General features: G+C 36.9%; 2 protein-coding genes across 3 annotated transcripts; one reads left to right on the forward strand and one right to left on the reverse strand.

Annotated features, from left to right (window-relative positions):
- The first annotated feature begins 4725 nt into the window (after positions 1-4725).
- Positions 4726-9614, forward strand: LOC132068164 (glutathione S-transferase DHAR2-like). The gene is made up of 6 exons (XM_059461660.1): positions 4726-4876; positions 7020-7110; positions 7209-7352; positions 8294-8411; positions 8517-8657; positions 9360-9614. Exons 1-6 carry the CDS (start codon positions 4741-4743, stop codon positions 9444-9446), a joined length of 717 nt encoding a protein of 238 aa, XP_059317643.1. The 5' UTR covers positions 4726-4740; the 3' UTR covers positions 9447-9614.
- A 965-nt stretch (positions 9615-10579) lies between these two features.
- LOC132068165 (uncharacterized) lies at positions 10580-13018 on the reverse strand. 2 transcript variants are annotated; one of them, XM_059461662.1, is made up of 3 exons: positions 12843-13018; positions 12097-12196; positions 10580-11487 (listed from the first exon to the last, which is right to left on the reverse strand). In XM_059461662.1, the coding sequence occupies exons 1-3, from the start codon at positions 12873-12875 to the stop codon at positions 11336-11338; spliced, it is 285 nt and encodes a 94-aa protein (XP_059317645.1). In that variant the 5' UTR covers positions 12876-13018; the 3' UTR covers positions 10580-11335. The 2 variants fall into 2 exon arrangements, with proteins under 2 accessions (XP_059317645.1, XP_059317644.1); XM_059461661.1 differs by having other exon boundaries at positions 12097-12202; positions 12843-12999.
- Between the last annotated feature and the right edge of the window lie 589 nt (positions 13019-13607).

Genomic DNA, 13607 nt, shown 5'->3' on the forward strand with positions numbered 1-13607 from the left:
AATCAATGATTACATAAAATAGGACCTTTCGTCGTTACATAAAAATTATCTAAAAAAGTAACAATCAAAACAAACATTGTATTTAAATTAACAATATAATATAATACAATAGGTAACAACCATCCAGATAAGTTGTAAATGATTATGAATTGTTATCTATATAATTTTAAAAGCGTGAATATATATATGTTAAATAAAAAAGATTATCTAAAAAAGAATAGTTAAAGTTCTTCTTTTCATAAATACATAAGTTAACGATAAAAATGTAAAGATTATCTAAAAAAGTAACAATCAAAACAAACATTGTATTTAAATTAACAACATAATATAATACAATAGGTAACAACCATCCGATAAGTTGTAAATGATTATGAATTGTTATCTATATAATTTTAAAAGCGTGAATATATATATGTTAAATAAAAAAAGATTATCTAAAAAAGAATAGTTAAAGTTCTTCTTTTCATAAATACATAAGTTAACGATAAAAATGTAAAGATTATCTAAAAAAGTAACAATCAAAACAAACATTGTATTTAAATTAACAACATAATATAATACAATAGGTAACAACCATCCAGATAAGTTGTAAATGATTATAAATTGGTATCTATATAATTTTAAAAGCGTGAATATATATATGTTAAATAAAAAAAAATTATCTTAAAAAGAATAGTTAAAGTTCTTCTTTTCATAAATACATAAGCTTAAAAAAAATGTAAAGTTTGTAGGAAAATATGTGGTCGACGAATATACTCTTTTAGTTTAATTTTATCGTAGTTGTGTTGGCTATTTGGTCAATTAAAAATATATCACATATTCAAAATAGAGTTCTAAACAAATATTACTTTCTTTGAATTTCGATTCTCAAACTAATTAACTTAAGATGATTCTCAAAAAAGTCTTTGCCATCACATATGTGTCCTTACTATCACATATTAAATTTTATCCATATTAATTATTCACAAGATATAATACTACATAATTCACATATTCCCTACAAATTATTAATTAGTTAATATAATTTATCTTTCATTTCAAGAATACCGACTAATTTAGTTTTGTAATCGGACTCTTTCATGGATCCGAATGTTCCCCCGGCCCGATGTTCCCCGGGGCCCGATGCTCACGCGGGGCCTCTGTTCACCCGGGACCCTGGTGATAGATCGCATTGTCTTTACAAGACAATCAAGACGACTTATTATGGGTCGGTCTTTATGGGATATCTACTGGCTCCGCCCGTAGGCTACGGAAGTTGGGCTCTTTTACGCGAGCACCCCCCACACCCTCGCGTCTTGGAGATAGTGTTTCGGGGCGCATCTACTTGCGTGTCCGTTGGTCGAAATGATTGGGCGCTAAAATATGGTTGAGCGGTGGAGGCCGAGAGACACATACCTTCCATCTTCGCATAGGCCCGATTACACTTTGATGTGGAGGTCCTATTTGACCGCGGGTAGATGGAGAGCCATTATACACTTACGAGCCTCCTCTCGGTGGACATGGGCGACGAGTTGACTAGGCTCGCCCCACCCCGTGCCCGGCGCCCGTGGGCCGGATGTCGGGACGCAGTCGGTTCGGATTAGTGCACTCGCACTTTTTGGAGGTCTTGATCGGTTGATGACGGCACCCGCGGAGACGCTGTTGATCGTCATGTTTGTATCGTTATTATATTCGGGGGCATCTTGTTCCCCCGAATTCATCGGGTGCCTTTGTCGCTTACGTTATTTGGTTTCTTGGAGCATCCGGACCGCCCGAGAGACTACGGGGGGGGGGGTTTTGGCGTATCTTTACAGATGTCTGTGTCGAGCGTCTATTGGAGTTGTCACAGATGTGTGTGGATTTTTCTGTTCTCCAGGTAATATTTTAAGTATGCCTTCCTTTAATGTAGACAAAACTTCTTGAAAAGACGACTTAAAAATCGTATTTTCTAATATCGCCGTCACGATTATGGGCATGGGAGAGGATCTTGCTTTTCGGCCGTACTTACATCGACATGCCTTATGCGAGGAGGTGGACAGCGGGTTTTGATCGGGATGTGGATATGCGCCTATGACAACCATTCGGGACCGAAGATCATATGACGGACGATGCGGTAAAACAATTTAAATTTACATTAATAATTTAATTAAACGTCTTTTCGACTTGGTGATCAGCGATTTGTATGTATATGTTATGCCTATTTATATATGGGCCGTACTGTTGCTATATTAGATGGTTTGCGCCGCCAGGGGCGGAGTCGGGGGTTTGGATGTCGCGGTGTCCATTGATACACCTCGGACATCGTAAGAGGGACACGTAGCCGTGTGCTTACTACGCGTTTGGGCGCACGAGTATACCCCCCACGTCCGTAAAAAATACCGCCGGGACGATCGAGCCGCCGTCGATGATGATGATTTTACGCTTTCGTACATGTTCGGGCCCAATTAGAACAAGTTGGACACTTTAGGCGTCGTCGGCCATTTGACTCCCGTTCAAAGATTACATGCGCCGGGTATCATCGTATCACACGCCGATTGATCGCAACCCGCCAACTTGCGTCCCCACGGGGATGTAGGATACTCGGCACTCGCCGGGCGTACGATGGCATTGGTAAGTTTATCGTATTTAGATTTATTTAATCGCATTGAATGTTACGTTTTAAAAAATAACTTTTTTTTGACCAACTTAGGGCCGTACGAGCGTTTACGCATGTTGGGGTTAGAGCATATGCCTTAAGATGGTAATAGCGAGAGGATGGTATCCGGCGGGCGTTCGGGTGCGGCGCGGGGAGGGCTGTGCCGGAGGCCGACTATGGGAGCCGGGGAGGAGCCGGATGCTCCCGAGAGGAGGCGGCGCGATTAAGGGCCTATCTCGTCACGCCGTGAGCGTTGGTAGTACCTGGTGGTGGAGGACACCATACGGTAGATGAGGGCGGATGAGGCCTATCCCGTTCCGGATAGTTCACGGTCTAGTCCACGGTAGCGACGTTCAGTGGGGTGTGACTCGCTGGGGACTACCTACGTTTGCGGCGGCTTGCTATTTGCTTGGGTTGTATCTTGCACTTTGGAGGAGCGTGATAACGTTGATTGGGCGGCGTTACGCGGCTTTTAGGCTGAGCGGCCTATGAGGAATTTAGAGGGACCAGTGATTCTTGACTTCTGAGTTTTTGATCTAGGTTAGTATTTAAAATGCTTATTTGTTCATTTAAATTATTTATTTAAATATATATATATATATATATATATATGTTACTCATTATTATTTTATATTTTAGGATTCGGCCGGGGTCCACCGTGCCACCCATCGTTTTCTCTGTGTCTGTCGAGCTAGCTTCTTCCCGTACGACCACCGAGCCACGAAAAAGCTTTTTATTACAATTTCTTTTATTCAACATAAGGTCAATATTTAATATATATATTTTATTATTTAAAGTACTTATTTTAAATATGTATGTTACTTATTATTTCGTTATTTTGATATTTTAGTTCGGTTTCAAAGAGCGACCCACTCGGGAGCACTCGGTCGTTAAAGGCGTCTTCTCGAGAGATCTCGAGGCGCATGTAAGTTTTTTACTTAAAACTACTTTTATTCAATATAAAGTAAATATTTATTTAATTTTTATAATCTTTACTTGGACTTCGAAAATCTCGTCCGGTACTACCTCATATTCACCACCACACCCAAGGCCTACGGACCCATCTCGGGAGCCTTTGCCGGCGCCCGTTGACACACGGGTCATTAAATAAATAACGTTAATGTATTCAATATAAATAAGAAATGGTACTAATTATTATATACTTTTTAGGTTCATCCTTCAATTACCGGACGAGGAAGTGGTTGAGTCTCCGCACCTAGCTCGGCCCGAGGTTCGAGCGTGCCGGCGGGATAGATCCCGAAGAAGCACGTTCTATGTCGGGCGCACGCTAGGGAAGAGGAGATGATCGTGACTTGAGCGTCCCAAATTAAGAGGAAGAAGGACGATGGAGACGATGGCGAGGGCGGTGGGGATGGCGTGAGCTTATATGTCTCCGGCATACTTTTACATGTGGGACCCATCCTCGATAGTGTATATACATTAGTGTTGTAATTTATCGTAAATATAATATATTTTTTGCATATTTATACATATTATCTTAGTTTTTATTATTATTTATAGTTTCACACCCTAAATTGATAAAAAAAAAAAAAAAAAAAAAGGTTCGAAATAAAGTTAAGCATTAATTTAAAAATAAGACGAAACCCTAAAAGATAAATAACGTAAAGCTAATGACTACAAGTCTTCAAACATTGAGCACTTTTTTACAATCCAAAGTATTGCGTATTCTTTATGTATTGAGCCTATCTTATTAATTGTACAAATATAAGTAGGGTTCTATATAAAATATTGAAGTTTCGGAGTCTAAATATTAATATACGGGCTAAACTACGTAAAAAATGAGTGAAAATAAAGCCGATTTTAGAAAATGGCGGACTTATAAATATTTTTACCGCGCTATAGTCCCAGGACAAAACGCCCTTTAGCGCAAGAGTATTTTTTTTAAAAACTACCGTTACAGTTAAGTGATTTAGCGCAGTATAAAGGTATATTGGTAACATTTTTTTTTATTGGGGTATTTTGGTTAAAAAAAAATTTTTTTAAGCCATTTTTGTTCCGGACCCCACAAATTTGTAACGTAGCATGGACTTGGAGAATTAGACACGTGGAAAATGCTTGAAATAGACGCTATTATTGCACTCTAGATTTATAGAGAGTTCTATTTTATGAGTTACCATTATTTTCTTCAGATTTCTCTAGCACTTCTTACTATACTACTCCAAAGTTACTACTGTTCATCAATGGCTGCTGTTGAAGTTTGTGTTAAGGCTGCTGTTGGTGCCCCTAATGTCCTTGGAGACTGTAATTTCTCTTTCCCTTTTCAAGATTTATCTATACCTTTTCTTTTGTGTTGTTTTTTGGGTAAATTTTCATGTGTTGGTTTGATTTTTTTTTTTTTTAAGGTACATTTGGCCAAAGGGTACTTGCTCTCTAAGATTTATGCCATTGTTTTAGTTTTTTTTTTTTTTTTTTTTTTTTTGTGGGGGTTTTGGTTTTGGTGGGGCGGGGGGGGGGGGGGACAAGTTTTCATGTGTTGGTTTGAATTTTTTTTTTTTTTTTTTTTTATGAATTTGTGATGGTTTCTTGATTTTAAGGTCCATTTAACTAAAGGGTACTTCTAAAGACTGTAATATCTTGTTCTTTAAGATTTATACCCTTGCTTTAGTGTGTATGTGTGCATTTAGCTAAAGGGTACCTCTAAAGACTGTAATTTTTTGCTCTTTTGTGATATATGCATACCCTTTTGTGTGTTTTGTGCAAATTTTCATGGGTTTGGTTTGAATTTTTCTTAATTTGTGATGGTTTTTTGATATTAAGGTTCATTTAGCCAAAGGGTACCTCTAAAGACTGTAATTTCCTGCTCCTTAAGATTCTAGGTTTATACCCTTGTTGTAGAGTGTGTGTGTGTGTGTTTTTTTTTTTTCCAAATTTTCATGTGTTTGGTTTGAGTTTTTCTGAATTTTTGATGGTTTCTTGATTCTTAGGTACAGTTAGCTAAAAGATAGTTCTAAAGATATTTAATGTGTTGCTCTCTAAGATTTATACCATTGTTTTTTTTCTTTTTCTTTTGGGGGGGGGGGGGGGTGGGGGGTGTGTGAGTTGTTGTTTTTGGGAAAAATTTCACGTGTTTGGTTTGAGTTTTCCTGAATTTGTGTTTGTTTATTGATTTTAAGGTCCATTTAACCAAAGGGTACTTTTTGAGACTGTAATCTCTCTCTCTCTCTAAGATTTATACCCTTGTTTTAGTTTTTTTTATTTTTTTTGTGTTCGTGTGTGTGTGTGTTTGTTTGGGGCAAATTTTCATGGGTTTGGTTTTGATTTTTCTGAATTTGTAATTTGAAGGTGCATTTAGCTAAAGGTTACTTCTAAAGACTGCAACTTTTTGCTTTTTAAGAATTATACCCTTGTTTTAGTGTGTGTCTGTGTGAGTTGTTGTTTTTGGGAAAGATTTCATGGGTTTGGTTTGAATTTTTCTGAATTTGTGATTCTAAGGTACATTTAGCTAAAGGGTACTTACAAAAACTGTAATCTCTTACTCCCCTAAGATTTGTACTCTTGTTTTAGTGTGTGTGTAAATTTTGATGGGTTTGGTTTGAATTTTTCTGAATTTGTGATTCTAAGGTGCTTTTAGCTAAAGGGTACTTCTAAAGACTGTAATCATTTGCTCTATAAAATTTAGATATACCATTGTTTTAGTTTTTGTGTGTGTGAGTTGTTGTTGTTCGGGAAAAAATTCATAGGTTTTTTTGATGAAGGGAAAAAATTCATAGGTTTGGTTTGGATTTTTCTGAATTTGTGATTCTAAGGTACATTTAGCCAAAGGGTATATCTGAGACTGTAATATGTTGTTCTCTAAGATTTATACCCTTGATTTATGTGTGTGTGTTCCTTGTTTAGCAAGGTTTTATGGGTTTGTGGTTTTAATTTTTCTGAATTTGTGATTTTAAGGTCCATTTAGCTAAGGGGGACTTCTAAAGACTGTAAATTTTTGCTCTTTAAGATTTATACCCTTATTTTAGTGTATGTGTTTGTAGATTTTGATGGGTTTAGTTTTAGTTTTCTGAATATGTGATGGTTTCTTGATTCTAAGGTCCATTTAGCTAAAGGGTACTTTTAAAGAAAGTAACTTTTTGCTCTTTAAGGTTTATACCCTTGTTTTAGTGTGCGTGTTTTGTTTTTGGGGCAAATTTTTCATTTGATATATACCCTTGTTTTAGTGTGTGTGTTTTGTTTTTGGGACAAATTTTCATTTGGTTTTAATTTTTCTGAATTTGTGATGGGTGTGTGATTCTAAGGTCTATTTAGCTAAAGGGTACTTCTAAAGACTGTACTTTTGCTCTTTATGATTTATACCCTTGTTTTAGAGAGAGAGTGTACGTGTGTGTTTCCTTTCTGGAAAATTTTGATGGGTTGATTTGAATTTTTCTGAATTTGTGATATTAAGGTCCATTTAGTCAAAGGGTACTTCTGACATTGGAGGAAAAGAAAGTGCCTTACAAGATGCACTTGATCAATGTTAGTGACAAGCCCAAATGGTAAATTTGAAGCAAGTTTATGTTTTTTGTTTCAAAGTTTACATTTTTTTTTTTAACTTTCTGAGACTGAAAATTTTGTTATGGGATTGTGGTTTTAGGTTCTTGGAAGTGAACCCAGAAGGGAAAGTTCCAGTGATCAATTTTGGTGACAAATGGATTCCAGATTCTGATGTTATTGTTGGACTTATTGAAGAGAAATACCCAACTCCCTCTCTCGTTGCTCCCTCTGAATTTACCTCTGTGTATGTTCTCTTCTTGTTTTTTCCATGTGTTTATATTAGTTTCTAACTGACCATATTTCTCTGCTTGTTTTATTGGATGTATCTTTGAATTTGCTTTGATTTTAGTGTTTTGGGTCTTACTTATAAATTGAAACTTCATGTTATATGTAGCACGGGTTATTTAAATAAAAGAAGACAACAATTTTCTAACGTTTTCTTTGTCTCGAACTCCATGTTGAAATAAAAGGTGGAAACTTTTTTACAGAGTTGCTGTTTCCAATTACTTAACATGACATTTTTCCTTCAGAATTCTGCAGAAAGTTTTCCTCTTCACTTACCCAACCTTTTATTCTTTTTGGGGTGAAGTAAGTTGTGATTTGTGAATTCATCTTAGGTTTCTGCACTTATGTAAGCTACATTTATATGAGCTTTATGATGGTTCTGTTCAATTTTGTGGCTTGTGTTTCTTTAGATCATGCAAAACCCTGTGTTTCTTGTGTTCCAAATTGAACCACATGTTTTGTTTTAGTCTATCTCAAATGTCTTAGGTGGAATTTGGCTTAGAATTTTTAGGAGTTTTGCAACCAAAAAGAATATTTTTTTTCTTTCTGGCCATTTGTTGAAAACAGTTGTTACAACAATCTAAAAGTAGTTCTGCAGAAACTCTTCTTCAATCTTTTGAACCGAACTCCACGTGTATTTTAATATCTCGTTACTGAATACCTACGACATTTCTCCTGTTTGCAGAAGCAAAAAGGTTACCATTTTGCTTCATATGTTTCACCTTTAGATTAACATTTTAATATGCCAAGTGAAAATGGACATTCAATATGGAACAAAGGAGTAATTATTTTGTTTATCTGTTGAGTGTTTCCTTTTACATGATTGTCTTTCTCTAGACTGATTTTATTTCATTGATGTCGACGGGTGGAATATCATTTCTAACTTGTTTGGGATTGCAGGGGCTCGAAAATATTTCCTACCTTTGTCTCATTTCTGAAGAGCAAGGATGCTAGTGATGGTACCGAGCAGGCTTTGCTTGATGAATTAAAAGCTTTGGAAGAGCATCTCAAGGCTCATGTATGTTTTTTTTTTAATTAATTGAACTGTCTGATTTGTTAACTTAAGTATGCGTCTCTTATATTTACCATGTTGTTATCTTCTATTGGTTGTGAATTTCATCAGGGACCATATGTCAATGGGCAGAATATTTGTTCAGTTGATATGAGCTTGGCTCCAAAACTGTACCATCTTGAGGTGGCTCTTGGCCACTTCAAGAAGTGGAGTGTCCCTGAAAGCTTGAGTCACGTGCGTAACTACATTAAGGTATACTCTCTTTTCTCTCTGTGTGTGCGCAGTCGGTATCTGCTTTTATGTGGGTATTGAGAACATTTCTTGTGCCGAAGTAGAGACGATTGTGATATTATTAAGCATATTGTTATTGTTACGACAGAAGTAGAGAATTATAATGAATATGACTGTTTGACTGATACCTGAAATTTCTTTGTATGTCTCTGTCCAACAGATGGTATTCGTTTTCCTACAGTAGAGTAGAGTCGCTCTTAACTTTTTTATGGTGGTCTTAAAACTCTACTCGCTTGAGAATTTACTTTCAACAACATTCCTAATTCAAAGTAAAGCTTAAATTTTGAGTATGGTACGAAACTTGGCAATTGTTGAATTTCTTGTTTCCTCCTATGTTGAGTGTCTTGATAGTGTGTAATTCTTTTACGAAAACAACAAAAATTTTCATGTTTAGCTGCTGGTAATCTATGTTGCCCGGACTCTTCAACATTAATGTCAGCGCATACATGTCAGATCCTCCAAAGGTAGTGCATTTTTGGAGGATCTGACACAGGTGCGACAACAATTTTGGAGGGTCCAAGAAACATAGCTGATATTATGATTGCGTATTCTCTATGTCAAAATGCCTTTGCTTGTGCTAGGGATGTCATGTCTTCCAACACTCTTGAGACAAAGCTATAAAGTGGTGCAAGAGTTGACATTTTTTTTGTTCTCCTTCTGCAGTTGCTCTTCGAGCGAGAGTCGTTCAAGAAAACCAAGGCTGAAGAAAAGTATGTCATCGCAGGGTGGGCTCCAAAGGTTAATGCATGAACTGACTCGAAACTATAATGGTGTTTTGCCTCCGGGTATTAAGCAGTTTGAGGGTGCAGCATTATGAATGTAATCTATACTAAGATCTTAGAAATCGTTCAATGTGGTCTGTGGATCGATCATCCTCGTACTACTCCTTTATGTCTACTAACAAATGAGTCATGTTCTTCTAAAATTATGTATTAGTTAATGAAGTATGTTGGTTGTTGATCCTTTTTTCCCCTAGTAACTGACACTATGCTAAAGCTTTTTCACTCATAATTTAGTTTAGTTAAAAAGAGGTAATAAGATCATGGAGAAAAGAATAAAGGTCCCATAATATGCATGCTTAATGTAGAGTATTGAAAAGTTTCTAATTAGAGAAGTTTTCCACATGTTCTCAATTTATTGTTCATTTCTGGGAACTTGAAGACCTCGGCCCTGGAGTCGTCAATGTTGCTTAATGTTGTAGCTTTTCTTATAAGGTGGTGTATAGTTAGTTTGCGTTCACCTCAAGTAGTTCATAGAGTCACCCTCCTTATTGATCGGTAGGCCACACTTCATTGATACAACAACATAACCATGAAATCACGCAGGTGAGGTCTGGAGAGGGTAATATGTATGCAGATCTTACCCGATATGAGTGAAAAAAGATCCCTACTGCCCATCCTCATTCCCCCACCCCAACCCTCATCCAAAACCCGGATTTGATCCCTCCCCACTTTAACCTTAGCTGCACAAGCCCTATCCCATGACTAGTCTCATCTAACCATGAGGTATAACCGGAAAGAGGTAAAGAATCATCGGTTTTATTACAAGTTACAAGTACAATTATGCCTCAAACCAATTAAATTAGTTGGAGTGGACAATATGAATCATTACTAATCATATCACTCCATTTAACTTTGCCTGGGTGAGAGCGGTAATAACCTGGAGTTCGGTAGGTTTAGCTTGTCAAGGTGAATGCATATAATGATATAACTAGTTGTCGAAGTGTAGGATTGAGGTGAGGGCTGTTCTAAGCCTGAAATGGAGGGTATTAGTAGATTGACAACCGGTGTAAACTTGATCAATGTAGGATAGACTTTTTACCATACAGAGTTGCATCTATTATAAGTTCATACTCCATAAGGTGCACGATTGTAACATGAAAATGAACATGTAGGCCCCACCATGTTACATTTCATTAATTGCTAAATAACAAGGAAATCACATGTCACATGAACTATTTTGTACAACACTACAAGACAGCTAGAGGCCCAAATTCACTAGGCAACACTTCACAGATGAAACAAAAGATTTCCAAAACAGAGCCATGACACATCCTTAAGATTTTGGCTTATTAACACCAACTTGCTAGTTGCTAGTACTATTTTCATAAAATATATATACTCAACTTAGGATTTGGGAGCTGATTCAATAAGCATATAGGATAGTGAACATATGAATAAGGGACCACAGAGTACTACAACCTACCTGTGTTGCTCGGATTCTCCAAAAATGTTGTCCCATGTCTAATCCTCCAAAAATGTACTACTTTTGGAGGGTTCGACATGCACCCAAAGGCATTTTTGAAGAGTTCCTAACACCATAGCTACCTGCATAGTTTTCCCTATGCAGAGACATATTAGTACTTCAATTACCAATTGCCTTTGAGTTTGCCAGCATGTGACGACTATAATGAATACAATAGGATTTATGGCTCATAAGACATCTTTTAGGTCCGGACTTCACCTCGATGCTTAGGCTACCATGCCTTAAAGGTCTATATGCGACAGATAGGCTCCTCAAACCATGACATATTTGCTTGCTTGAATGTAATTTCTTTAATATTGCCAACACCGGCAACAATGCAGGCGCCCCAACAGAGAACTCAAAGGGTATATAAACGTCGTTTGTACGATTATATGTTATTCGTTCTTTGAATCTTTGGTATGATCTTGATCCAACATCAATTTCTGAATCATTGTACTTGCCTCTGCCTCTGTCGCGTGATCTTTGTTATGTGATTGAGAGTATGCTTCGAAGAACTCCCTGTTCTCTTTCTCTAACTCATTCCACACTGCAAAATAATCAGTATCAAATGACCTATAGCAACCTCATTATGAGCAGTTAATAAGTTAATATTCTTCTACTAAGTTGAAGGGGTTAAGTATTTGAAGCTTAATCATCAAAACTTTTGTAATAGAAGGCTTCAAAAGCTTTCTGCAGAACTTCAGTTAAACACTACTCTTAAAAAGCTTTCCATTCTTATAACTGTAAAAAGTACTCTTAGCTTATGGTTTCAAAGTCCCTCATAGTGATAATTTGTGCATGCCTGAATAGGAATAGCAGTAGAACCGGCATGAGCTCACATCAAATGGAAAAAAGGGTTCACTTTAATACACTATATTAGGTTATCTAAAAGGAAACTATAGGTAACTGTCCATCTATGTTGCTCGGTTCCTCCAAAAATACCGCCGCACGTGTGGGATCCTTCAAAAATGCATAGCTTTTGGAGGATCTGATGCACACCTGGCGGTATTTTTGAAGAGCCCGAGCAACATAGCAATACATAATGAGTGGGATTAATTACCTGAAAATTAAGGCAAGTTACCTATTACAAGAAGTTAAAATACACTGATAGTTTAATAATATTTAGTTAAATCCAATAAAAAATCACAGCGCTAACCAGTAACAGTGATGACAGGTTTGATATTTGCATGCTTGGAAAGTGCCTCCATGCACTCCTCTTTTGTCATGTGGAAAGTTAGGCACTTCTCTATCAGGTGCTGCACCTAACATCAAGGATAATCAGGTTAGTACACAATAGGAACAAAAACAGCAAAATAATCCCCCCCCCCCTAAAAAAAAAAGGGTTCCCAAATTTCAAATACAGAATCAAGAAAAAGGACAGCTCACTGCACGAAGTATTCTACGTTCACGTAGGATCCGGGAAAGAGCTGCACCCTAAGGGTGTGATGCAGGCAGCCTACCCGGATTCAGCCATTAGTGCCTGATTCTACGGCTCCCATGACATATAGGTTACACAATAAGTTACACAGATGCAACCATCAGTGGCTGATTCTACGCCTCAAACCCGTGACCTATATGTCACACAGACGCAACCATCAAAGAATGATTCTACGGCTCGAACCGACCTACTGATCACACGGAGACAACTTTACTGTTGCTCCAAGGTGGCTCTCCTTGAAATATAGAATAAAGAAGTGAAAAAAAGGACCCTTGTAAGTTCTTTGAGGTATCATGATGAGAAGTTGATGATTACTGGTGAGTGATCAAAAATTTTAAAAAAAATTAAAAAGCACGAAGATCAATGCATCTCAATCTAAAAAAAACATTGCCTTGTACATGAAACCCAAAAAGATAGAAAGACTGCCCGCTCTAAGAAAATTTATGCTATCCTTGTTTAGTTACCATGTATATGTAAGAAGCAGGGGAATCTCCCATGATAGTTTAGTATCTGATCTTCACAAAAGCAAGTTCAAGAAAATATTATGTTAGATTAATTGTAGTGTATGATAAAAGATCATGAGCTGAGTTAATAGAGTGGAATAAAATTATGAAGCGTACAAAAATCGAAGTATAGTGTAGTTGTAGGGCCAAGAATGAAGAGTCCCACGTGAGAGATGAATGATAATTGGTGGAGAGGGGATTAGAGTAGATTTGTGAATGACCATTTCTTTGTCTTTTAGGATTGTCATAGGCAGCAGCCCCCACTTGATGATTTTGTCAGCTACTGAGAAATAACCTGAAGGTGGACAACAGTTTAAAAATTCAGGAACTGTCCACAAAAAGTGACATTAATAACTGGAAAAAGTAAGACTGGCAACCTGCTATAATAGGTTAACATACAGTAATAATGTAAAAATTCTTTACTATCAGTGTATATAAGTTAAATTCAGTGGACTAATCAAGGACACTGGAAAGAATGCCACTATAGTAGCAAATTATCTACTCAGCTATTGTCGGCTGTAAACATGTGGCTGATTGATCAGTTATGTTACAGGTACATTCATAACTCACTAGTTTTTTGTTTTCTGATGTTGTGTTTAGTCAGGTTTAGCATGATGTATCTTCATTGAGCCGACTAGCACTTTGTTATCATTTTCAAAAAAGAATAGGATTAGTTCAATAAGTTATCACGGAAAAAGAACATATAAATTGCAGTACGGTGCACGA

Source organism: Lycium ferocissimum, chromosome 8 (genome assembly GCF_029784015.1).
Source record: "Lycium ferocissimum isolate CSIRO_LF1 chromosome 8, AGI_CSIRO_Lferr_CH_V1, whole genome shotgun sequence".
In the NCBI taxonomy this organism is placed as follows: domain Eukaryota; kingdom Viridiplantae; phylum Streptophyta; class Magnoliopsida; order Solanales; family Solanaceae; genus Lycium; species Lycium ferocissimum.